Source organism: Canis lupus, chromosome 22 (genome assembly GCF_011100685.1).
Source record: "Canis lupus familiaris isolate Mischka breed German Shepherd chromosome 22, alternate assembly UU_Cfam_GSD_1.0, whole genome shotgun sequence".
Classification (NCBI taxonomy): domain Eukaryota; kingdom Metazoa; phylum Chordata; class Mammalia; order Carnivora; family Canidae; genus Canis; species Canis lupus.
In genome coordinates, this window is record NC_049243.1 from 47,393,246 (window position 1) to 47,420,810 (window position 27,565).

Genomic DNA, 27,565 nt, shown 5'->3' on the forward strand with positions numbered 1-27,565 from the left:
TTGTGTTTTGATTATCTTGCTCTCTCTGGCACTAATTATTAATCCTAGCATATCGGAGGCAACGATGAATAAGACTTACAGACGCTGACTTTGCAGTCAAACAGGCCTGGATTTATATGCTGGCTCTAACACTTATTAGTTCAGGGACAGAGGCTGTAACCTATCTGAACCTGGCATGGTCTTCTGAAGGTTGAAGAAAATGATGCCTTCCTCACTAAGGAATATGGAGCTTCCATGAAGTCATGTTTCCATAGAGCTTGTTCCAGTGCCTCGGGCCAGGGATTTGGAATGAGATCTTGGTACTATTAGGATGCTATTTATGGCCAGCACACAAGAATGCTTCAGTCAGGGTTCCTGATCAGGGAAGAAATACCAAGTAGGAATCAAAGTTCCTCTTGATGAAGGACTAAGATGGTATCCAATACCCTGCAAGGCTGAAATCAGGTCAAAGTTGATTTGGAGAATGTGGTGTAGATCTGGAGGGTATGGTGAGACATCATGGCTCTCCACATGAGAGAAGCAAGCACAGGGTGGTCTCACCACAGTGGCTTCCTTCGAAGGTCTGGTAGCCCTTCTTAACAGGAAAGCATGGCTTCATCATGTTCCGGACTCAAACCAATTGATAACGAATCCCTCTCCTTCCTTCAGTGAGGGAGACAAAGATCCAGAAGAGAATAGGAGGAAACAGACCAATTTCCTTCCCCTCACCGGGCACATGGAGTGCTCCATGAAAGATATTCGTGTGGGTTGTTTTCATTTATTACTATTATATTATATTATTATTATTAAACTGTGAATGATGAGAATAGCTGACCTTCATTTAATGCTTATTATGTGATCGGCTGTGTGCCAAGATTTTTCCATATTGTGTCTCACTGAATCCTCACAGGAAATCCTGTGAGCTTGGTACTATTTTTATCACCATTTAGACATGAGGAAAGTAAAGCTCAGAAAGGTTAAATAATTTGTTCAAGTAAGTGGTGTCACAGCTTGGATTCTGTCTAATGAGCAAATCTTAGAACAATTTTAAAAACTGATTAATTGTTAAGTTGAAATAGAGGGAAATATGAGTGGCCCTGACTTTGGGGCATTTTCTTGGGTGTGCTCTGGGGTGAGGGGATCTGCTTTGCCTTTATCTAATGGAAAACCATCCATGAAACACAAAACAAAATAACAACAGAAGTGTAGCTAAAGAGCTCAGACAGATTTTTTCTATTACTTGTTAGTCAAAAATGAGAAATTACAATTCAAGTTTTCCTGCAGCTTAATTACAGGCCTCTGTGCTGTGAACAATACACTAAGTACTAATAATAGGGGCCATCCAAAAACAAATTCTCTAGAGACCTCCCAGCTCCATTGGGTCTGTTTAGGACAAGTGATAAGGAAACAATGTTCTGTATGAAGGAGCAGCAGGCCCCTAGACAGTGTGAATCTTTTTCTTGTTAATGAAGCAAAATGAACATTTTTAGTGGTGTAAAACCAACAACAGAAATGAAAAGCCATTCTTGTTACTTACCTTGGGGCTGTAAAGGAAATCTCTTCAGCATGTTAGCTGGGAAGTGATAAGGCACCATCACGAGACCTGCCCTGCTCTGGTTTGGCGGAGAGGAATCCAAAAGAAATAGTCCTATTTTTAAAGGGCTTTTCTACTTCTGATATGATTTGGGCCCTGTTCCTAAATCATCTTGGAATCAGAACAGCAATTCTTTTTTACCCACTTGGCTGGAGTGTAAAAGAATTGTTGGAAAATGTTCAATAAATGTCTGGAGCTCTATGTAAATAGGAAAAGTGCAGTTATTTGTAAAAAGAATACCAAAGAGAAGCTTAATATTATTCAACTTTTTTTTTTATATCACGAAGCAAATACATTTGTTACAATGTACAAAAAGGCAAAATTACTTCATAGACTAGAATGTACAGTGGCTGCAACATAGTGGGTATGTAAGTATCTGCGGGGTGAATTAATGAATAAAAAACATGAATAGGAGTCCTCATTAAAAACAAATTAGAAAGTCAAACACATTATAATAAATAACCATTTGTACCTACCACTGTAATTTAGTCTTTTTATACCCCAAGAAAGCGTTGTTCAAAATGTGAAGAATATTAAAGCTTGAAATCCAAGATGGAAGTATGGAAGAACTGGGAATATCTGGGTCTCAAGCCCAAGTCACAGCCAAGCTAGAAGATTTAATTTCTATTAGATCAGAAGGAATATGGTCAGAATAGACTTGGGTCATGGGGCACCCTTGGTTAGAGAGTGCATGCGCTTGGGGGTAAGACTGGGATCCCCCAGGTGGGCTAGGATCATACTGTCAGAATCAGGATGTGGGGGATAGGCAGGGGAGCATATCTCCTTCCCCATGTTTTCTATTCACTGGGAGAACTTCATTCCTCTTCAAGGTCACCTTTGATTCTGAGGCCCTGAATTCAGTGACATTCCAATCCTGACTCAGCTAAAGAACTCAACCGTTTGTCCTGGATTGTCCCAATCCACCACCCGTACAAGATGTTTCTTTGTAAATCGGACATTACCAATATTTTGGGATGACAAGGAGGGCTTACAATACAGAATCCCAAAAGATCAATTGAAGAGTTAATGTTAGTCTTCTCTGTTCCTTCAAATGTTTCAAACACTCTGCCGCTAGAAACTTCCTGCTGGCCAATATTTCCCAACAAGCCTCTACCATGAGGACCTCCACTAAGCTAGAAGAATTCTTTTCCTGAGAGGAGTTTGGAAGTTGAATCTTAAAAATTAACCTTTCAACATTTTTTTCCTTCTCATTAGCACATAGGAACAAGGAAGGTTGCATAGAAGGGCAGTTTGCCTGCTAACAGTTGTCAACTTGCTAACCTTTCACTTTTAAGCTTTGAGCTATCAGTTACTCCCAAATATTAGTTGAAGCTCTGCTCATTATAAAGCTGTCAACCAATCATGGTATAATTCTAATCCTAATTACTACGTGTGGAGGGTTCCCCCACACCACCAAGTAATTCTCTGGCACCAGCTAGGTGTCCTACTATTCTAGCAAATTCTGACACTATCTACCAAGAGATAGTATCAGACCCCATGGGTTAAGGGCCCAGTCCTACAAGACTGCCTCCCCCACCTCACCACCACCTCTTCAGACACCAGTTGTGAGCTCAGGCTGCTGTTACCCTGTGCTTCTGAGCAACTGGCTACAAATTCATAGAGTTTCCCTCCACATCCTCCTTAGGTTTAGTTAATTTGCTAGAAAGGCTCACAGAACTAAAGAAATATTTTATTTACTAGATCACCAGTTTATTATAGAAAGATATGACTCAGGAACAGTCAGATGTAAGAGATGCATGGGACAGGGTATGGGGAAAGGGTGCGAAGCTTCTGTGGCCTCTCCAAGATGCCATTCTCCACATATCATCACATGTTCACCAACCCAGGAAGCTCTCAGAAATCTTTTTTTTTAAATGGTGATTTCCTTACACAGACTTCATTGATTAAATCATTGTCCATTGGCTATCAAACTCAATCTCCAGCCCCTCTTCCCTCCTGAGTGGTCAGGTCTAGAACTGAAGGTCCAGGTGGAACTACTCACATGGTAGGTTCCCCTGGCAACCATCTCCTATCCTTAGGTTATCTAGGGGCTTTCCAACAGCCACCTCATTAACATAATAAAAGACACCTTTATGCTCTCATCACTTAAGGAAATTCCAAGGGTTTGGGAGCTCTGCGCCAGGAACTAGATGAACACCAAATATGTATTTCTCATTATCAATCACAATATCCTATGTGGTGTCTTTGCTCCTTCTGAAACGGACACAAACATACACACACACACACACACACACACTCCTCTTAAGCGTTGTTATTGGACAATGGAGACATATCTTTGATACCCCGATTTAGGATTTGCTGGAAGATTTCATGTTTGCAGTGACTCCTGCAGATTTGAACCTGAAGGGGTATGGTAGAGGGTTATCAACTTCTTATCTTTAGAGTTTCTTAGGGCTCAGGGCCTGCTTCCTTCTGTTCTTCTCTGATCATAGTACCTGTGAGATCAGCCCTATCTGTTCTCTAATCTGATATCTGGCATGGCAGAGGAACTATATATAAAACCTTTGGTTCTGAAGTTAGCTGGCTATCAAGATAAACTTGCAATTTACTTCCAGAAAAACAGTAGCATATGTGGAGGTTTAAGTATCTCACAGCTATCCTAGGATCTGACAAAAGAATAAAAACAAAAATAGGAAAGAAAATGTAAAAAACACAGAAAAGGGGTATGGTGTGGGCTCTACATCTGACTTTAAAAGAACCTCTCCTATGTAATTTTGACTGAATGCAAGAGTGGGAAAAAGCATCAACCTGCAACTCTCCTTCTTGAGAAGGATATACTCCATTATGCACTCTGTCACTGATGGTGTCACTGTGCAATAGGGAATATGACCCTGGACCACAGCCTCTACTGTTGTGCCACTTCTACTCTTACCCCTGCTATGTAGGGGTTCAACAAGTATTTGTTTCTCAATGAATAAAAGCTTATTTCTTTCTCTGTCTCTAAGAGTTGTATTGACTCTCCCTATAGAAAATGAGGACATTAAGGTACATTTAATTCCTTTGTTCCCCCTCAATTCACTCCACCCTCAACATCTGTCAGCCTTACCTTCATTTTGTAAGGCTTTTATGAATATTTTCATTCCAGCCTTAAATGAAACACAGATTTCTTTTTTTTTTTTTTTAATTTTTTTTTTTTTATTTATTTATGATAGTCACAGAGAGAGAGAGAGAGAGGCAGAGACACAGGCAGAGGGAGAAGCAGGCTCCATGCACCGGGAGCCTGATGTGGGATTCGATCCTGGGTCTCCAGGATCGCGCCCTGGGCCAAAGGCAGGCGCCAAACCGCTGCGCCACCCAGGGATCCCGAAACACAGATTTCTAAACTTGTTCTGTAAGATGATTCTAAAAATTAAAAACAAAACAAAACAGTAAGCAACATGCCTAATGTAACCATGTAAATATTCGCAAATGGTGTGGTTGGATTCACACAAAAAAGAAATGTACACTGGTTCCTCCAAAGTGCACGAAATCAAGTGGATTCTCCTTTCATGCATTCCATTCAGTCCTTAAAATACTGCCATGTTTTAGTTTGCATCACATCTTATTGTGACTTTTTCTTTCATCTTTTTGTTTTTCCTCGAATTGTCAATTGTCTTTCTTTTCTTATGGAAAGAAGAATTCTTTCATCATTATTATCTAAAATATACAATCTATGAATCCTGGTATTTGTTGAACGGAAAACACTTTTCTCTCACTTCACCTCTCATTTTCCTCCTCTTCTTGGGGATGGATGTCTGAGTTGTCATCCTAGTAAATGTTTCCTTATAGACTATTAATTCAGTGTCTTAGATAGCACCTCTTATTCATGGAATTCTTTTTACTTATGTTTGGATGTTTTCTAGAATATAGATTTTTCTTTCCAGAGAGTGTAGCAGAGGTAAATTTCCTGAGCATATCAATATTTCTTAGTCTACAGTTAATTGATAGTTTGAGTAGGTAGGAAATTCAATTTTTAAAAAAGATTTTATTATTTATTCATGAGAGATACAGAGCAAGAGAGGCAGAGACATAGGCAGAGTGAGAATCAGGCTCCGTGCAGGAAGCCTGATGTGGGACTAGATCCCGGGACTCCAGGAACATGCCCTGAGCTAAAGGCAGGTGCTTTAACTGCCTGAGCCACTCAGGTGTCCCAGGAAATTCAATTTTTAAAGGCATTTTCCCTCAGAATTTTGAAGTCACTGATCCAATATTTGTAGCATTCAGAATTCTGATAAAAAAATTGTTAACAATTTAATTTTTTATTTTATCTCATCTCTTTTTCGATCCCTCCTCTCTGAAAGTTTTTGGGAACTTTATCTTTAAAGCTCTAGAATTTCATTTACATTCCTTGAATTCCACAGGACTTTTCAATTTGAAAATTCATGTTTTTTTAGGTGTAGGAAATACTTTTACTCATTATTTCTTCCATAGTTTCTTGTTTTTTTCTTTACTCTCTATTGGAAATTTTTTCTAGACAGGTATTGGACCTATAGAATCCATTTCCTAATCTCTTAATTTCTCATATTTTGCACATCTGCCCCTCCTCATCGGCCAGGTTTCCTGGATCCTATTGCTTATTCCATCTATTGATATTTTTCAGGTCCAACACATATATGAATATAAATTAATTTCCAAGAACTCTTTCATGTTCTTTTTCCTACTATCCCATTCTTACTTAATGGATGCAATAACTTTTCAGGATTGTCATAATAATACATTTTATTTATTAAATTGCCTATTTCTCCCAGGCAGTTACTCTGTTTATTCATTTTTTTCCTTAAAATGTTTCATAAACCTTAATGGTTCATCCATATTTGTAGAGAAAAAACTAGGCTTATTAATGTGGCTAGCTAGTGTGGGTTTCCTCTGCACTATGTTCTTCTGTTTCTCTAATAAATATCTCCCCTGCATTAGTTTTCCAGGGCTGTTTTAGCAAAAGTACTAAAAGTTATGTGGCTAAAACAACAGAAATTTATTGTTTCATAGTTCTGGAGTCCAGAAGTCTAAAATAAGTCATTGGCAAGGTTAAGTCCTTCCAGCTGTGTGAGGAAGAATCTGTTCCACGCCTTTCTCATAGTTTCTGGTATGTTTAGATATTCCTTGGCTTATAGATGATCATCTTCTCCTTGTGTCTTCACATTGTCTTCACTTTTCACATTGTCTCTGAGTCCAAATGTCTCCTTTTTGCACGGACACCAACCATACTGGATTAGCCATACTGGAGATGCTAATGACCTCATCTTAACTTGATCCTTTACAGAGACCTGATTACCAATAAGGTCACATTCACAAGTATTGGGGGTTAGGATTCAACATCTCTTGGGGCAACCAACATAATTCAACTCATAACTCCTCTCAATGGCAGATCAATGATGGGTTTTGAGTTGATTAATGAAGACAAGCAGTTGGGCTGGTGAATTCTAAATTAAGAAAGATAGTCCGGCAAAAACTCTGCCCCAACCCCAGCCCATGACATAAGATCGTTTAGTCATTTAATTTCTTTAGAAAGCAGGTTTTAGCATGGTCAGATATGTTGCAACAGATATTCTATGAGAGGAGAAGGATGGTGGACAAAGTGTTCCCCTATTTTTTTTCTAATTTTTATTTATTTATGATAGTCACAGAGAGAGAGAGAGAGGCAGAAACACAGGCAGAGGGAGAAGCAGGCTCCGTGCACCAGGAGACTGATGTGGGATTCAATCCCGGGTCTCCAGGATCGCGCCCTGGGCCAAAGGCAGGCACCAAACCGCTGTGCCACCCAGGGATCCCCAGTGTTCCCCTATTTTCTCAAAAACACCTTTTGCTCTCTTGGTCAATTTGGGTTATTATAAGATACTAAAGACTAGATGGCTTAAACAAGAGGAATTTATTTCTTGCAGTTCTAGAAGCTGGGAAGTTCAAGATCAGGGTACAGATTTGGTGTCTAGTAAGGACCTTCTTCCTGGTTTGCTGATAGCTGTCTTCTTATTGTAATCCCCACATGGTTAAAAAGAGGGCAAGCTCTGGTCTCTTTTTTTTTTTTTTTCATGAGAACAGTAATCCTATCATAGGGGCTTCATTCTTCTGATATCATCTAAACCTAGTCACTTCTCCAAAGCCCTGCCTTCTAATACCATCTCATTGGGGGTTACTGTTTCAACATGTGAATTTTAGGGGCAGAGGCACACACATGCAGTTTATAAAGTTTGTCTTGTGCTGAGAGATGGGAAATTCCATCTCTTTATAACCTTGAGTGATTTTAAATATACAGATCAAAATGTATTTTTTTAAAAAAAATTAAACTTGACTAGATGTGCTTTGTCCAAAAACAAAATGCCCTGGGATTGGTTAAGTATACATTTCTATCTCCTTACTGATTGATGTCCTCCTTCCCAAGGTCTGCCTCAGTCCTAGCTGCCTTCTGGAAGGGCAGGGTTCTGAGATAAGACCAACCTGAGGGCCCTCATGGGTACACCTAAGTCCTAGACTAAACTTCAATCCCAGGTCATGGCCAGAATGCTTTAACAAGCAATGTCCCATGAGAAAGTCAACATTCTGAGGTGGCATAAATGAAAGTATCCTGGGATACATGTGGGACATGGCAAAAATAAGATGTAAAGTGATAAAGAGGAAGGATTTGAGTAGAATTCTGGATTAAAACGGAAAAAAACGTGATCTCTTAGAAGGCACCTTTTGAAATTCCAAAAAAGAAATTACTTAGGCAAATTCAGAGGGACTACTGCCACTTAAACTGAGAATTAAACTTGGGAAACCACTGAAATGCAAATCAATGAGATATCACTTTACACCTGTCGGAATGACTAGAATAAAAAAGACAAGAAATAATAAGTGTTGGTGAGATTGTGGAGAAAAAAGAAACCCTCATGCACTGTTGATAGGCATGTAAATTGGTACACCAATGTGATAAACTGTATAGAGTTTCCTCAGAAAATTAAAAATAGAACTACCCTACAATTTAGCAATTCCACTACTAGATATTTAACCAAAGAAAATCAAACACAAATTTGAAAAGACATATGCACCTTGATATTACTGCAGCATTAGTTACAATAGCCAAGATATGGAGGCAGCCCAAGAGTCCTTCATTAGATAAATGGCTAAAGAAGATGTGTGAGATATGTATGTATATCATTGAGATTGTGAGATATATATACATATATATTATAATGAAATATTACTCAGCCATAAAAAAGGTGAGATCTTGCCATTTATGACAACGTGGATGAACCTACAGAGTATAATGCTAAGTAAAATAAATCACAGAAAGAGAAATACCATATAATTGCACTTATATATGAAATACAAAAAACAATAAAGAAACAAACAAGAGAACAGACTCAAAAGTAGAGAGGAAAAAATTGGTGGAAATGGATGAAATAGATGAAGGGGATTAAGAGGTACAAGGAGGTACTAGTTATAAAATAAATAAGTCAAGGGGGTAGAAAAGCATATGGAACATAGTCAATAATATTGTGGTAACTTTGTTTGCTGACAGACAGTAACTCCACTTATAATGTTGAGCATTTCATAATGTATATAAATGTTGTATGCCTATGTTATATACCTGTAACTACTATAATACAGTTTATCCTTGAACAATGTGGATTTTGAACTGTACCACTTACAGGCAGATTTTTTAAAATAAATGCCTGGACAGTACTGTAAATGTATTTCCCCTTCCTTATGATTTTCTTAATAGCGTTTTCCTTTCTCCAGCTTTTTTTTTTTTTAAGATTTTATTTATTTATTCATGAGAGACACAGAAAGAGGGGCAGAGACATAGGCAGAGGGAGAAGCAGGAGTCCTGCAAGGAGCCCAATGCAGGACTCGATCCCAGATCCTGGGATCAGGCCCTGAGCTAAAGGCAGACTCAACCGCTGAGCCACCCAGGCATCCCTCCAGCTTTCTTTATGGTAAAAACACAGCATATAATACATATGACATACAAAACACATGTTCATCACTTGTTAAAGGTGGGACTTCTGGACAACAGTAAACTATTAGTAAAGTTTTGGGGGAGTCAAAAGTTATAAATGGATTTTCAAGTGTGCTAAGGGTGGGTGTTCCTACCCCCTGCACTGTTCAAGGGTCATTCAGCTGTATTACGTGTCAGTTAAACTTCAATTAAAAAAAAGAAAAAAAAAACTTGGAGAACCACTAACTCTAAAGAATGTTACTTAAAAATTCACACAGTTTACATCAAGGTTCAGTTCAATCTGCATTGGGGGCACATGCCAAGCAGTATAGGATTCATGAGAGAGAATTTGTTTTTCCCTAGCACATCTCCTGGGTGCCTGAGTCAGAGGCAGAACACTGGCCCTTCTTCAACCAGGTATTTACTCTATGCTAATTCTTAATTTCAGAATAAATGAATGTGTGGAAACTGATCAGGAGGGACAATTGCTCTGTCCTTGCTGGTGTCCACCCCGCCCCCCTCCCCCCATCTTGTGTTGCCGGTTCTAGAATAAGGTGTCCAGAACGAGAAGGTCTGCATCCCCCAAAATGCCTTGGAAATACTCCTGCCCTATGGCAATAAAGCTGTTACCAATCCTTACCCTTCACTGGAACTATGTTACCGTTAGAGAAAAGGCAGTTATCAAAAGCCATTTCATATCAAAGCTCAGAGGGGCTTTCTGAGTTTGTACAAGAATGATTTTGATATTTTAATGAGTCTGACACAATGTTTTAGGAGCACTTCTGTTCTGTTCCCATATTTTGCCTGAGGTAGGCGTGATAGGTGGCATTCTCTTTTGCTAGAGCTTTGGAGAAAGCGGACCTTCCAGACTGTTCTCATTTGCCGAAACCTCCTTTTCTGCCCAAGTGCCACTAATAGATCCTACCCCTACCTTCTGGCTTAACGGAGAGTTAAAATACCCTCTTTTGTCCAGCGTCTTTTGTAGTGTAGGCTGCAAACATCAACACCCTAAAGCTCTCAGCATGAACTAAAACCCTCCAGAACTAATGACTCTAGCAACTACCACCCCCACCCTCCCACTGGGCCCCAGGAAAGGGTCACTGCATTTTAACTTTTGTGTATCAGCCTCCTTGGCTGTTTTGGGGGTGCATGATGTGGTGGAAGGAGGCAGACAGCCTTTAAAATGCATTGGAGGTCAATGTATTCCATTATGTACACAGTGCTTCAAATTCAGTTTTAACCTTTGATGAAATGTGCAGTGTTGGGATTTTTTATGCTAGAGCGGACACAGGAAATCACAGGTGCAACTCATTTTGGTTTTGACTTACAATCACTGCAGGCCCCTAGAATTTTTATAGGATATTCTCTCTTTAACTTGAGCATGAAGTGTCAGAAGTCTGTAGCTTGTCTCTGTAATGTACATTAATAGGTAGTATTGATTTGTGGAAATTAATTACTAGAAAAACAGTTCTCAGCACTTACCTAGTGTTTGGAAAGATTTGAGAGCCCTCTTGTGGCTGTAATAAAAACTAAACTTAAAGCTGATGAACTGCTTTCAGCTGGTTTTCTGTTGATTTTTTTTTTTTTTTTCTTTCTTTTTCTCTCTTTTTGGATACATTTGTTTGCTTGCGTTATGGCTTTGAATTGTTTCTCATTTGAGATTAACATCAGCATATTTCACATCATTTCAATGCAAGACTCAGACGGGAGCGGTGTCAATTTTTAAAAGACAGACTACTTCTTTACTGATTATTAAACTCAGATTCTTATCACCAAGAGAAATAATATATGCAGAGGTGGTATGTTTAGGGAAGTTCACAAAGCAAAGGCATTACAGTTATATTATTCTGCTTCTTAGGGGATGCATCCCCTTTTTTAAATCCAGGTATTTATTGCCTGAAGGTAAAGCTAACTCTAGCAACCCCAAGCTACATTTATTTGGAACATCATAAGGACTATTTTTTCTGATTTACATATAGCAGAGTAAAGTGGGAAAATAAGTGTCCTCATTTGAGTGTTTTTAAATCTCTAAGAAATGCATGTTGAAAGCTATTACCTCTCTGATGCTTCAATTGCCTGAAGAAAAATATTTGCAACTTTAGGTTATCGTGCTGCACACTTGAATTGATGAAGGGAACACCCAAGGCAAAGTTTAGACAGAACGAATTGATTTTTTTCCTGGGAGATTTAAGTTATCATGCATATACTTTTCTAAATTTCTGTCATTGCTTTACTAATTAGGCAGTATGACAGCGGGGCTTTAGAGTCCACTACAGCTGGAAGATCCCATGGAGTGTCCACATGATAGGCTGGGCTTCTGGAAGGTGCTCAGGCTGTTATAGGGAATCAGTGGATATTGGAGAGAACCTGATCGGAGCTCTGAGTTAACTTCCAGCATAATTTGGTTTCTCCTAGATCAGTTTGTGGAGGGACAATGGCATCCAGTCACAAGTGAATCACTAGTCCTGGTTATTGTTCCTAGCACAGAGGAAAATATGTACACATGATATTTAATTTAAGATGAAGAAATTAAAGCAGAAATCCTGATGTTTGGGACTAGATAGGACATAGGAAATTTAAAGATGGTTTCTGGTCTGTTTCCCTCTCAATGTTCAGGTATAATTAGCACAAGCAGCAGTTACACTGCCTGGTGGGGACCGAGAGAGGTGGCGATGGCCAGGAGGAGAGACTGAGCAGCAATCACTTTGTTCTGTAGGAACGGGGGCATATTTCCGGCTCTCACTCCCCATCTTTCTTGGTCTTTGTTAATATGGAACTTTTGCGATGTTCAAGATCCTTTAAAAATATGCATAAGGGGCTTACAAGGGTTGTATAAAGGAACTCAGGTTCTATCTTGAATAAATTCCTGCTGGCCAAAAAGTACATAATTTGAACATCAAATAGGTATAATGCCTGCAATGTCTTGAAACTCACTCTGTTTAGATTCACAAGGTAATAATAATATGAAAACAAACAAAAAACAAATGACACACACACACACACACACACACACACACACACACAAAAACTCCTCTGGAGGATTCTAGGAAAGCAGTCTTGTGAAAACCAGTAAATAACATGAGTCAAACATTCATCTACCTTTCCTGCATATATCCACTATACCTTGGGGGATCAAACAGTGGGTAAGGGGAAGTTTCTCCTTATAGAAACATTGCAGCTAACAAATGAAGCAGAAATGATAGAATTAGAATATCACCATTTTTGCAATCCTCAAATGATCACCTCTAATGATCTGCTGGCATCACAGAAAGAGAGACTGGCATTATGTGCCTCCAGATTGAGGTCCACAATACTGCTTACTTAGAAATACCAGTTAATTATTTCAGATTTTTTTCTACAACTTTAAATATTAACCAAAGGTATATCCATATCCTGGCATTTCTGGCTGTTTCTTCTCCGTCTCCCTTCTCCACGGATTTCAAAGAGAATATGAGCTAATATACAAATCAACGAAACCTCCAAACTGTAGAATAATGTGCAAATTCCATGCTTTCATTCTAACTTGACTATGTTGGAGCAAAACACAACAGTGTAGGATCTCAAAGATGACTACACAGTCAACTGTTTGAGGTCAGGCTGCATGTTATGGACCATTACATTCTAAGAACTTAGCACAGTGTTTGGCATGACAGAACCAAAAAATATTTTTATTTTTTTATTTAAATATTTTATTTATTTATTCATGAGTGAGAGAGAAAGAGAGAGAGAGGCAGAGACACAGGCCGAGGGAGAAGCAGGCTTCGCACAGGGAGCCTGACACGGGACTTGATCCCGGGTTTCCATCCCGAGTCTCCAGGATCACGGCCTGGGCTCAAGGCAATGCTAAACTGCTGAGCCCCTGGGCTGCCCCCGAAAAATATTTTTAAATAAACAAATGGGTAGAGTGGCTGGAGAGGAAGACAAAGAGAAGTCTTACTGCAATGCCTTTGAGTTGTTTTACCTCAGGATCATCCTTCCATATCCCCGGGTATCAGTCTCATCTGTAAAATGCTGCTATGGTATAGTCTTTACTGAGGATCAAGTGAAATAAAGGAAGAGGAAAGTATTTTGAAACCCGTAAGCATGTTTACAAATAGAAAAGCATTCACGGTTTTCGGTTTTTTTTTGGGGGGGGGGGTTGTTTTCTTTTTCTTGTGATTAACACAACTTTCTAACATTTAAAACTTCACTGTACTTGGGTAGTTTCTGAGGCTGTGATCATCATCGAGGAAGGAAAGGTGTTGAAAGGGGAGGGTGTGCATGTAAGTGGAGAAGCTGCTGTGCATGTAAGTGGAGGAGCTGCTGTGCATCAGCTACTGCTGGCCCCGTCACACTTAATATTTATTCTGGCAACTCTATGAAGTAAGCATTTATACCCTGGCTCTTAGATGAGGAAACCAGGGCTCCCAGAGGTCACATAAGCCAACCAGGTCACACGAAGAGGGAGGTGGATTCAAAATTGAAATCCAGATCTTTCTGAGACAACCAACCTATTGTCTTTCCAGTGCACCTTAAGTGAAGTTTCCAACATGCTTGAAATTATGCGCTCTTGCTGGGTCCAGATGGGTAGAATTTGACTTGTATTTTCTTGAATCTTCCTAAGTAAAGGTCAACTTCAGGATTCAGCAACCTCCTTTGAACACATTTCTGAGATTTCGTACTATTGTGTTCAAAAAAGACTTATTTTAAAGCCAGGAAGAGAATTATGGCATTGCACGGGCTTTGGCTTATCTGAATTCTCTTGTACTGCAATTTCCAAGCATCCATCATTGTCCTGAGATTACTACAGTTTTTGGCTTCTGGATTCCTCGGGAGTGTGAAAAAGGAATGCAGCTGCACTGCAGACTTTCCCACTTGTCTCTCAAGCTCAAGTGCAAATTTGTTATGCAGTTTTGTGTGTGTGCTGGAGTCAGGAGCATTGTTTCTGAACAGCTACGCTGTGACTATCTAGAGAACCCTCTGGACCCAAATACTCCAGAGGTTGAGATAAGCCTCCTGACCCCACCCCACCCAACAGGATGCTGTGTCACCCTGTGTCATTTCCTGCTGCTCACTCTCCACAGGTAACCACAAACCCCTCACCCTAAGATGCTCGCTTTGGATCTAGAGCTCACTTTGGATCTAGAGCTTTGAGTTCAACAAAGCCTGGACCACAACAGCATTACATCACAAACTGCATCTCTAAGACAGCCTGACTCCTAGAAGAGGTTAGAAGACCATCAGAACTCTTTGTGAGATCTTTGTGAAATCACTGACATCATCTAAAAGGCTGTGTAACTCAACGGGTTATTTTGTTGACGAAACTGGTTAATGAAAGTATGAAGACATATGTAACTTTTAACCATACCCAGACACAGATGGCACTCAAAAATTGTTAGCCACTTATATTGTCATTAATACCAATTTTTGTTCCACGTGAAACTTTGCATACTTTACTTTAGCTTGCTTCTCCATCATTGCCTAATTGGGTGACCTCCAAATCACTCTTTATTTGAGAACCGGCAAGGGATGGAATCAAGCGAGGATCTCTCAGATATTTTGTGAAATATCCTAAAATGATTGCCAAGTCCTGATAGCAGAGTCTAGGAAAATCCTAACTCAGAAGAATCTTTTATGGAAGAGCACAGCAAAATCTGGACAGAGACGACTTTTTTTCAGCTCCCGGGATATTTTTAGGAAATCTGTATCAAAGCTGTCAGATAGAAACCTAAATATTGAAACACGTGCCTTGCTCTTAAATATCCTGATTTACTTCTTTTCCTTTCCAAATTGGCTAGAGCAAAACAATTGCAATGGAAACACCTCGTTGCTTCTACCCTGTGTAATTCTCACATTTGCTAAAAGCGGCGTCTGGGAAATTAGCTAAGAAGAGAGCCCAGCTGAACGCGCATGGCCTGATAACACAATCTGAGTGTACTATCTGGTGTTCTGCTTTGCCCGGCTGGGATTAGAGCTGCAAGTGAGACGGAATTGGGCCTTATCTCACTGTGGGGCGGCTCCAGGCTTCAGGTGGATGCCCACATGCATAAACCACAGCTCTGCAGAGCAGAGCGCCTTGAGACGTCCTCGCACCGAAATCCCAGCAAGGCAGCGCAAAGCAGGGCGCCTCTGAACCAAATAATCACGGAAGTCCCTGAATAATGCATGAGAGCAGGACCCTCCCTGGCACATTTGGAACTGTACTAGAAGGAACTGTACTCAGCAAGATAGCAAAAACAAGCCCCTGGAACATGCATTCCCTGAAATTTATTCTTGCAGCAACCACTTGGGGGAAAGTGAAAGCAAATATGTCAACCACCTGAAAATCATGGCATTTTAGTGAGTCTGAGGCTCCTAGGATTCGTGTCAGTATAAAGCGGCGACGTGACAGGATTTAAAATTCTATCTTATTGATAAATACTACCCCTTCCTCTGGGGAGGCTGGAGGGTGGAGGATCATCCCTGAGAAATGCCCAGTGTGGTCCAGAAGCCGCTTATTTCATGCTTTTGTTTGGTTGCTTTAGTGCCGTGTGTGGCTTCCCATAATTAAAGTTAGTTGACAGCTAAAAATTGCAGCTTTAGGGGGCTGTTTCTTTGAGGACTGGCCCCAATATAGTCGGGTGAGGAACCTCCGTCTTTCTGATCCAGATGTCGGCTTTAATATAGCTGCGGTACTGATGAGTGGGATTTGATTCCACAAATGTTTTGTCTCTCATTTCATATTCCAGCTGCTCATGAAGTGCAAGATAAACACATCTTTTTGGAAGAATGTTTCCACACCACCATGCACAAACCCCACCCTGGCTGGTCCTTGAACATCCATCTTAGGTTCAGGTCCCTGGCAGGGCACCTTCCCGGTCCAGCCAGGAGGGAGCAGAGCCAGAAGCCTGTTTCATAGCCCTGCCTTGGCTTCCAAGTAGGCACATGATGTCAGGCCCCAAGAACGGCCCTGTCCTCTCCTCTGCTGACTATGATCAGCTATATTTTGGCGTTATGACAGTGAAATGGGGGCAATTCTCGACTCAAACTCCTACTCCTAGCAATTTATTCCCAGCATAAATATTTATGATATTTATGGCTTAGGATATTCACCAGATTATTGTTTATATGTATCTTCCTTCAAACAGAATCAGCCTAATTGTCCCAAACTGGGAGATTAGTCACATAAATTATGGTACATCTATAATTGGAATATTACACTCTTATAGAAGAATATTAAATAAAACAGAAAAAGTGTTCAACTCTGTAGTTTTGACTTAAAGATACAGGTTAGAAATATAATGTTCATTTATGAGCTCAAATCGGTAAAGAAAGAAATATGAATTTAACTGGGAGTAACTGCTATATCTGAGTGGAGTGAAGTCATTATAGATCATTTTAATTTTTTTCTTTTTTTTTTTTTTTTGCTGTTCTGCATTGCTCATATTTTCCACAGTGACAATGTACTACATTTCTAACTCGAGGAAGGTGGGGAATCACTGATTTAAAAAAAAAAAAAAAAAAGTCAGGCCAGCTACATCTAAAATATTCTCCCTTAAAGGTAGCAGGTATACTGGCAAAAAAAGGAATGAGAAGCATCTCTCCTCTAAGGGAAGCACTATGGGCTGAAGCATTCCTCTCTCTCTCTACCTTACCAGTTGTAAAGGGTCAAGATCTCTGGGTAGCATGTAAAATGATGCCTTAGCCAGAAGGATCTGGCTGCTTTGTAAGTCGCCGTGAGGGAGGAGTGGCGGCCACATGGTGGGGGATGCGTGGCTTCTGTGTGAAGTAAGATAACCGCATGTGCATGTCTCCATTTTCTCATCACAATACTGGACATCCTTGGAACCAATTGCTCTGACACACACCATTGTCAGCCTCTGAAAGTTCTTTATTACCATACTTAACAATCATAGTTCCCAATTTCCCATTTGCTTAGAACATCATTCTTAAATTCCTTAATTTGTTTTCAAGGCTTGAATAAAAGGCCTTTTCATCACAGTGTCAAAGGGCAGCCTGATTGCCAAGCTCTAACCGCCACAGTTCCCCCTATCAGATACAGTATAGCACAGATAATACTCTACTGAGATAATGAAGAATGGGTAGCCCATAATGAGTGTGCAGCTCTAAAGAGAGTCGAGAAATTAATTCCATTCTGAGCATTCGGAAAATGACTCTAGCACAGTACAATGGGGTAGAGGGGGAGCTAAGTTTCACTATTTGAAATTACACACATCTCCTAAAAAAAAAAAAAAAGAAATTACACACATCAGCTTATGTTTAAAATGTATACTGTTAAACGTATGTACTACTCCAATGGGAGGACCAAGGGTCTCCTTCAGATGACCCCCACCCCCCAGGTCTACCTTACAACTGCTCACAATGTTCTTTGTGCTTTGGCAAAACTTGATTATCTAGGGAAAACTCCTTGAAAAGTCTGTAGGGCAAGAGGAAGGTGGAGAAATGGATTATTTCCCATATATTTCACAAGGTCTGGGCTAAGAGGAACCATTAGCCTGGGCAACCTTTGTTGGATAAGGCAGCAAGTTCAGTTTCCCAGGGATATGACTATCAGAATCCATGAAACAATAGCTGATAAAATATTTATTCATTCCACAAACACTGAACAACCATGTTGTATAAGGTCATGCATCAGATGCTCTGGGGGATAATGAGTAAGGCATGAGGCCTGTTCAAGGGATAGGGCAGTCACAGGTCACTGGAATGAAGATAAAACACGAGTGGCACAAACTTCAGGGGAGTAGAAATCCCTTCCTCAGAGGACATCACAGAAGGTTGGCTGGAGGCATTTCTACTTGAGCTGGTTTTTCTCAATGCAGAGAACTTTGAACCTTGGAGATTCTAATTCTGTTGCTTAATTTTACTAGGGCTAGGCTAGTGGTGGAAGGAATACATTTATTAAATCTCCCCTGGGAACATAGCATTTTGTAGGCTCTTCCAGATGTGTTTTCATTGGCTAGGCAAGCGATAGCTTCATAAAAGTGAATATTTGTTTTAATCACCACAGGCAGGGTCATTCCACAGGTATATTCCTCATTCTGCCATTTTGATGAACATACTAGCTCTGTCTTCTTTCATTGAGGAATTGAGAAGGAGGAATTAGGTAGAAGGGAAGAAGAAAATACAGAGGAGGAAAAGGTAGTTTGGAGGAAGCTGGCAATGCTGAGTGGGGAGAGAATGATGTCAGATGGGTGTATGGTATGAACCTGTCCCTGATTCTTCCTCATTAGCACCAACGGTTCCGGGCTCTCTCCTGCTGGCCCTTCACCACAGCTACCAAATACCTGTCCTGGCTCTGCTTTCTTCTGTCTATCCTGAACACTGTTGCTAAATGAATCTTCCTAAATCAATGCTTTTCCCATTTTAGCAATAGACAGTTGAATTCAGAGCCCATGGCCACTTGGTCTCAGCATCCTCTTCCAGCTTATGCCCTCCTACCATTCATTCATTTATAGAACAAACATTTTGTGAAATGTACAACATGAACTTCCTGATCGAATTTGACCACTGCTCCCTATACATTCTTAACTACTTTCTTAAATATCACTTGCCCACTCCTTACCTCATAGCTTGCTACCGAGTGCCTTTTTCTAATCTACCATCCTTACACTCACAACACTTGAGGGCGTTTTATTCTTTTTTTTTTTTTTTATGTTCTCCACGTTTGCTAGAGCAGATCCTTAAACATAACAAACCCTCGATAAGCGTGTGTTAATTAAATGGCTTGCTAATTAAAGAAATGAGCAATTATACAATAAACTGCTTGGTGAAATACAGGTTCTTGAAGCAATAGGGAAGAAAACTAGTAAGCTTCACATTTTTAAAAAGCCACCTCATTGCTACTAATTACCTGTTGTTTGAATCACTCTACTTTTTACCCAAAGTCTCTGTTGACTATCTCTGCATGTGGGCCATCACATCAAATGATGGATACACTCATAGATTATGTCTCTTTTTACTCTTGTCACCTATTTTAGAGTCAAAAATAATATCAGATTAGTTTTAGGAAAGGAAAGAAAGGTGTATTTACCAAAGGCAATATATGAACCTTAGTCATTCAAATACATTTATCTTAGACAATGATAGTTTCTTTTATGCAGCATCGGATGTTGAACATCCACCGTGAGCAGGACGTTGTGTGAAGTGTTCTGGGACATGAGGCCCGAGTCCGGTTATCAAAGAGGAGATCAGAGAGTAGAGGTGACCAAGACATTCACATGCGAGTTAAAAGTGCAGTAAGTGATGCCAGGGACTGAAAAAGTCAGGCAAGAAGGATATGGAGGCTTGAGCTGGACTAGAAAAGACCAGGAAGCAGGATGCAAGTGAGCAAAGGACAAAGCAGAGACGGAGGGAAGGCCACTCAAGCCTCCGGGCTGCATTTAGAATTGCATAATACCATTGCCTCACAGCAGAGCAAGATGCTAAAGTGGTTCTAAAGCAGCCGTGAAAGAGTGTGTGTTCTGTGTCTCTGAACTTCAGTCCTCCACGACGGCCCATCTGATCATTATCAGTTAAGGCCGTCATTGAACTAACCAAAGTGCTCTGCTTCCTGATCTTCCCGAGTACACAGGCATCTGCCATCATTACGCTGGGGCCACAAGAATGACAATTCTAAAGAGCTGCAATTGCTTTGCAGACACTCTTAAATGAATTCACCCAAAACTCTCAGTGAAGTAGGTGGCAAGCAGCTGACCTGCTGACAGGACGCTGTCACCAACAAATAAAGTTATCTGTCTTGGAGATTGCTCTGGTCCCAGGAGATTGGTAGAACATTCCCTTAATGGGGTAGTTAGCATTTCTTTCACTGCACCAAAATCCCTGGGTGCCGGCGATCCCCTTGAGGGCAATGTGTTAGTAATCTCTGAATCCCTGATGTCTTGCTCTGGGTGCTTGGCAAATGCCAGGCTCAATTAACGATGGTAGAATTAACAAATTCCTTTGCTGGGGGTGGGGGGCAGGGGGGTGCTTGTCCTTCTCTGTGCTTTGTTTTACCTTCCATTGTGTTGTTGAACAGTGAAAAAGAAACCTGCAAATTTAAGTAGTACACAACCCTCTAAGACTTCTCCCTAGAAACTGAATCAGGACTTTGGAGAATAGAAGTAAATGAGTTCACGTTGTTTTGGAGTGAGCAGATTTATGAAACTGGAGCAAGCCTGTACATAGCAACCACTGGGTGTGTGGCCTGGACGTCGACATCATTTCAATAGTGATCTTTGTAGTTCTTTGTCTGAAAGTAGAGAAGCATATGAAAATAGAGAAAAAAATAGAAATGAGAAAAAATTATACAATTGATCAATTTTAAGTGTTTTTTTTTTCCTTCTCCAATAGTCGAGTACTCTTCAACAGTGTTGGTTTATTTTTACTATTTTTCTAACTATCTATTTTACTCCTTGTCAGAATTTAAGCAATTAAACCAAGCATACACAAGACTATATCTGACTAAAGTGATGCCCAAATGCTATGAGCCACTCCATTCCAAACCATGAAATGGGACAAGGTTGTACTTTACCAATATAAATGTCCCACCAGTACATCTCTGTGTCTTTGATGTCAGAGTTTTACTTACAAATTGATCTCTTATCTATTTGGCTGGTTGAACTTGCAGACATTTGGGACTTATTTTACTTATGGAAACATCATCCTACCACTTGGCTAGTCATTGTCAAGTACAATGTTAAATTGAATGAGCTTAAATTTGAAACCAATGCCGTCCTAAACCAAGTCAGCTTTGGTCAGCTTTGAGACCATGTCAGTTTTCAAAGGAATGAAGGCCCTGGGAATTCTATGGCCAGTTTTTCCCGAGTGAGACAAAAGCCACCAAGATTCCAGAAGCAGGTTCTGGTTAAGCCTTTATATGTCCCAACCCATTATGATTTTTGCCCCTAAAATCCTCCAGCTCTTATGATTATTTTAAAAATCTGGATTGTTTCTAAATCTGAGATACACGAATGAGGTTGAGACTTATCAAATTGACTGTCATCATCTTTTTTCCTTAAATCCTTTTTTTGTGTTATCTGTTTTTGCCCAATTAACAGGAAAATTATAAATTTTCCATCTGTGGTCTTCTTTGACTCAGTGCAAAGATCTCTTTGATTAAAATTCCTCTGTCTTGATTTGTTTGGCATCCTTAACCCACCTGAGTCACATCACTATCATTGTTATTGTGTTTCTATATTTATTATGCAATTGCTTTGTGAAATAAAAATCAGTCTCTGCTTGTAAAATTGAAACATGAACAAGTCCTGACATAGGACCAAAGCAGGATTAATAATGACCTGTCATATAATATTCGACTATAGTAATGCCCACTCTAAACAAAACTTGCCCGTTGACATTTCCTTGTGGAGCCCAGAAGCTGTGTCAGTACTTTTCTGCTTTCCTTACTGACCTTTCGGGAAATTTCCTTCCACTGATGGAATTGTCATTCTGTCACCGCAAAAGACAACAGAGTAATGTAAAATGATGATTGGCAAAGCAAAGGCTCAAGCTGGCCTGTCTGTGGCAGTTTCAGCACGTTCTTTCTAATTTAAGGAGAAGCTAGCGTTTCTTAAGATATTGTAGTTCCCTTAGCACATTTCAAAACTGTCTGGCTAGACATTCAAAATAACCAAATATAGTAAATGTGTAGTTTTAAATATTATAGTTCATTGATTCTTTTTTAAAAAGCAGCATAAAAAGCACTACATCCTTAAAGCCTTTATGTTTGTCATCGCTTTTACTGGGTATTAATTTTTTTTTTTTAAGAATCCAGTTTAGCTTGGCAAAGGGAAGCCCAGTGTTCCTTTCAGAGCTCTTCAGGATCATCTGTCTGCTCAGGGGAACTCGGAGTGTCACTCCTGGTGCCAGTGGCAGGGTGGGCAGCCCACTCCATTGGCAGGCTGTTCAAATTATGGGAAGGATTTTCCTTGTTTTAAATCAATAGTTACTCTCCTCTAATGCTTTGTGTTGTGTCTTTACCTGTCGACTTCTCCAACTCTCTTCTTGCTTCTTTACACTTTTCTTGCCCCTCGAAGCCAGAAGCACTCTGATCTTTTACTGGATCATTCTGAATCTAACCATTAAAAAAATATATTTCTTCTCAATGTTCCATCTGATGCCATTAGGTAAGACCTGTGATTATAATAACCACAGTACCTGACGATATGCATTCAGTAAATACTACTTGTATTTTTGTTTTTAAAATATCAATATGCTGCACAGGAAAAGATAGAGGCATTAAAATCAATAGACCTAGGCTCCATTGCAGTTCAAGTATTAATTTGTTCTAGGATCTTAGGCTATATTTTCACCTTTCTCAGTCTCTAGGTTCTCAGCTTTAAAAGAAAAAAAAAAAGTAACAACCCATTCACGAAGTTGTGTTGAAGATTATCGGTGTTGGTATCATAAGGCATCTCTCATGTCCCACTACATGGTAGGTGCCCAGTAAATATTGATCTCCACACACAACACATCCTCCCTCCAGCTCCACCTACCTTGTAATCCAGAATAGCAGTGTAAATGGAAAAGACTAGGGAGCCTTGGCTTCCAGGTTTGCCCTCTTTAGTCCCAGAACCTTGGATAAATCACTACGCCTCCTTGCATGTTTCCCTATCACACAGTCCCACATCTGCTACAAATAAAATATCGGTGGAGGAATAACTTTCAAAAATCATGGTGTGTTTTCTTAATGTAAGGTATTATTATTTCCAGTAGCAATTTATCAGCGAGTGAACTGCTGAATGAACGAATCACCTATTTCCCCCCACTGCATCTCTCCCCACACTGGAGCAGCGAGGAAACACCCAACAAATGGTGTTGAAAACTGGTCCATGCATGTTTATGAAAATATGCACATATGGAACATTTTGCCTGATAGGTACAAATCCAGGGAACCACTCTCGCGGGAGCATTTGGCAGAAGAGCCCGTTGACTCAGTGCTGATATAAACACTATGGAGGTAGAGAATCCCAGAGCCATAGTTGTCAGAGACTGATGCTCTTCCTTCTCATTTCTTCCAGGAATTTCTATTACATCACCATGTTACGGGATCCGGTGTCACGATACCTGAGCGAGTGGAAACACGTCCAGAGGGGGGCCACGTGGAAAACCTCCCTCCACATGTGTGATGGGAGAAGCCCCACCCCCGATGAGCTGCCTACCTGCTACCCAGGGGACGACTGGTCTGGGGTCAGCTTGCGGGAGTTCATGGACTGTCCCTACAACCTGGCCAACAACCGGCAGGTGCGCATGCTGGCCGACCTCAGCCTGGTGGGCTGCTACAACCTGACATTCATGAACGAGAGCGAGAGGAACACCATCCTGCTGCAGAGTGCCAAGAACAACCTGAAGAACATGGCCTTCTTCGGGCTCACGGAATTCCAGAGGAAGACACAGTTTCTCTTCGAGAGGACATTCAACCTCAAGTTTATCTCCCCGTTCACGCAGTTCAACATCACGCGGGCTTCCAACGTGGACATCAACGAGGGCGCCCGCCAGCACATCGAGGAGCTCAACTTCCTTGATGTGCAGCTTTACGAGTACGCAAAAGATCTCTTCCAGCAGCGCTACCACCACACCAAGCAGCTAGAACACCAGAGGGACCGGCAAAAGAGGCGGGAGGAGCGCAGGCTGCAGCGGGAGCATAGGGGCCACCGGTGGCCCAAAGAGGATGGGAACACGGAGAGGGCAGTCACTGAGGACTACAACAGCCAGGTGGTGAGATGGTGACCCCCTGCCATCTCCTTCCTCGGGAGGGGAAGGACGAGCAGGTGCACTGACCTTCTGTGGCGCTGGTTACCTTGGAGGACGATGGGCCATTCTGAGGACATCTGGCTGTATGTGGCTTGATTTGGACACCTGCTTCCTCTTTGTCTTCATCTTTATCCAGCCGGAGATGATCTGTCTTCTTTTTTTTCCCTGACATTGTTCAATCTGTGATATTAAGTAGGGTAGGAATGAATCCAAGAGAGACATCCTTAGGAGGGCAAGGAGAGAAGCACCAGAAAGGAAACAGTTGTTGAAAATATCCTTTGCAGCACCATGGGAACCCACAGAGGCACACATAAAAAGCCAGACTATGACTTGGATGTTCTGCTAAAACTGGTCTGTTTCACACTGTCTCTGTAATGGAAATACTGGTCTGTCCAGAGAGAGAGAGAGAGAGAGAAAGAAGTCCCTTCCAGCCCTTAGATGAGGTTTTATGCCAACCCTCACTTGGCTGTTGGCTCTTGTCTTAAACCCTGTTTGAATGTGGTTTAAATCCTAAGTAGCCAGTGTTTTGTTGTTGCGGTTGTTTTTAAACAAGATTACCCTACTCCTGGCCATCACTGGAGACTCGCACCCCACAAAGCCCCTACGTCTTAGCCCGGAGCCACGCTTCCTCTCCCTATCTTTTAGGGAACAGCTAGTGGAACCAGGACAGATGTGCCAGGCCCCTGAGAAATGAGTGTTGGTCCCTACCATTTAGGAGAAAATATGCTTATTAACTAATGCCTAAGGAGATCACACTGTATCGATTTTATTTTCATTCGAAAAGAACTGACTAATAAATGAAAGGGGGGAGAAAAGCAGGAGGATAACTAAATGACGTCTCAAATCTCCAAACAGGCTTCAGAACTTTTAGTTTTTTTCAGGAATGTTTGCATTTTACCTCCTTGGCGCAGGCATCATCTTTGATATGGTACTGACAAGTTTGAAATTCTGTTGTCACAGAGGCAAAGATGTTTAAAACAAATTTGGCCCAAAAATTAGGAGCTTAGCTAGCCCAAGTGCAAAAGATCTTCAAGGTCACTAAATAAATGATAGCCAGTTTAGGCCAGGAGACACAGAGGAACTCAGTGGGCTGGTTGTCCCAGGAGTTTAGACAGACTCTACCTCCCAACATCTTGAGTATCTCCAGCCTGGTAACTTTCTTCTACCCACGGAATCTTCACCTGTTGTTAGGCTGTGGCTGTAGCTGGCAGCTTGGCTGGAGTGTATAAAGCAGGAAGGGAAAATGTGCTGCATTGCCAATTGCTTCTTATTTTCAAATTTTCCCAGTCACAACTACAATAACACAAAGTTCATCGAATAATAAGGGGAGAAGTATGGAAAAGGGAATAGAAAGCCCTTGCCTGGCATTCAGTAACTGGATCAGAGTGGGTAGAAAGTTTCACAACATTGATCTGATCAATCCTTTCAAGGAGCTCAAGGCAAAATGACTGAAACCCCTAAATCAGATTGAAAAGCCTATTTCATTGATATCTAGCATGTTTGATGTTTAAGCCAGCTTTACATAAGCCACGTCTCAGCCTCCAGAATACTCTCTCTGGGGTTGAGAGTCAATCAACCCACAAGCATTCATAGAGTGCCTGGCTGCGCAGAGGGGAGCCCAGTGTCTCCATCAGAGAGATTTGGAGAAGCGGCTTTGATGCTTCTCTCACTACCCTTGGTTTCATCTGCCATGTGAGGGAAGGCATTATTGGGGACCTCCCTTGTGTCAGTTACTGTGGGAGACTATTCATACTTTAAATCTGTTCACAACAAGGTAGATATTATTAGGCCCAATTACGTAGATAAGAAAAGTGAAACCCACAGACAATAAGTAGCTTCCTCCTGGATTGTATGCCAGGCCTGGCAGACTGCAGAGTGCAAGCTCTTTCTACTCCATCATGTTTTCCATGTGGGATAAAAGCTTCCTGCCAATCATGCAAGAAGCCAGCTATTATAACCCTGAAGGATTGGTCTCTAACCCACGTGTGTGGTACAGCTGCGACAGCACCAAGCCGGCAGTGACCCAGAGCCATGCTGCCTTGGGTGAGTCCAGCCCTCTCCACATCCCTGACCCACCAACAAGCTGAGAGATCGATTACTTTTTAGGCTCTTACACTTTTCGAGACATACATACTAAAGGGACCAAGTAAATATTGCTTGCTAGCTGGTAGAAATTAGACTCACAAAATATTAGCTTTTCCCTTACTGACAATTTGTTCCTGAGATAGAGAGGGAAGACGATTAAGGCTACAATTAATGAGCAGCTCTCTCTCTCTCTCTCTCTCTCTCTCTCTCTCTTTGCATTTCGATGTTAAGATCTAATGTTCTGCCTAGAATGGCAGAGCTGCAAATTATCCTTCAGTCTGCCACTGTGACACACACATACACACACGCGCACACACATGCACACACAATAACAATCCAGTGTTTTGTCATGTAGAAAATCAAAACAAGTTAGAAAGCATTCAGATTGTTTCTTTTAAACTCACTTTAAATTTTTGGCAGGGAATTCATGCATAGCTGAGACTTGGAGGCAGCTTCTGCTAACTTCACACTGTTCCTTAGGCATCTCGGGATTTATATCAAAAGGCTCTCCACAGCCTGCCGCTGAAGGCGTGATGTATGGTGCTCCACTTGAGACCAGATATCAGGATGTTCAGAGGAGAAACCATCTCTTTGTGTTGGCCCGAGGCCAGTGCTGAGCAAATTAAAAAGACCGACATGGGCTTCCACCCTCATATCATTTCATTCTAAAGCTGCTCGCTTGTCATATCCCTGGGGTCCTATGTTGATAGAAATGAAGAGGTAGGGACACAGTTTGTTCTTCAAAAATTGACTGCACACCTACATGCTGAGTGACTCTCAGAGAAGGGATGTCAACAGAAGACTTCTGGGCCTTGGGATCCATGGGGAGTCAGCTTTAAGATCCAAAACCAAATCAATTCCTGATACATTGGTGTTAAAAGCCCAAGAGGGACTTCCACATCCTACTGACTCCAACTCCCAGGTAGACATTCCTTCCCTTCTCTTGACAAGGGCAGCCCCAGATTGGAATGGGGTGGCCTTGTGTGCATGTTTGTGTGTGTGCTTAAGTTATCATACTAAAGGGCCTACTATCTCCTCTGTCTCCTTTTGATTTTTTTTTTTTTTTTTGGCAGTCTACTCTTGGTAACCAGAGAAAATCTGCCCTGAGAATTCTTTGGATACTCCTTCTAATAACTAATAACGTTAGCAATCAGTGTTGAGCAACAGCTAAGGATATCATGTATGCTATGTGTTTCTTTTTTTTAAAAAGATTTTATTTATTTATTCATGAGAGACACACACACACACACAGAGGCAGAGACACAGGCAGAGGGAGGAGCAGG

At 41.0% G+C, this 27,565-nt stretch overlaps 1 protein-coding gene across 3 annotated transcripts in view; it reads left to right on the top strand.

Annotated features, from left to right (window-relative positions):
- The window catches only part of HS6ST3 (heparan sulfate 6-O-sulfotransferase 3), a 631,934-nt gene that overhangs the window by 601,123 nt on the left and 3,246 nt on the right, over positions 1–27,565 (top strand). The window contains exon 2 of one of the 3 annotated variants that reach the window (XM_038569882.1): positions 23,465–27,204. In XM_038569882.1, coding sequence (XP_038425810.1) covers positions 23,465–24,173 — 709 coding nt within the window. In that variant the 3' untranslated portion in view covers positions 24,174–27,204. The remainder of the gene's footprint in view (positions 1–23,464; positions 27,205–27,565) is intronic. The other 2 variants (XM_038569883.1, XM_038569884.1) reach the window with 2 other exon arrangements.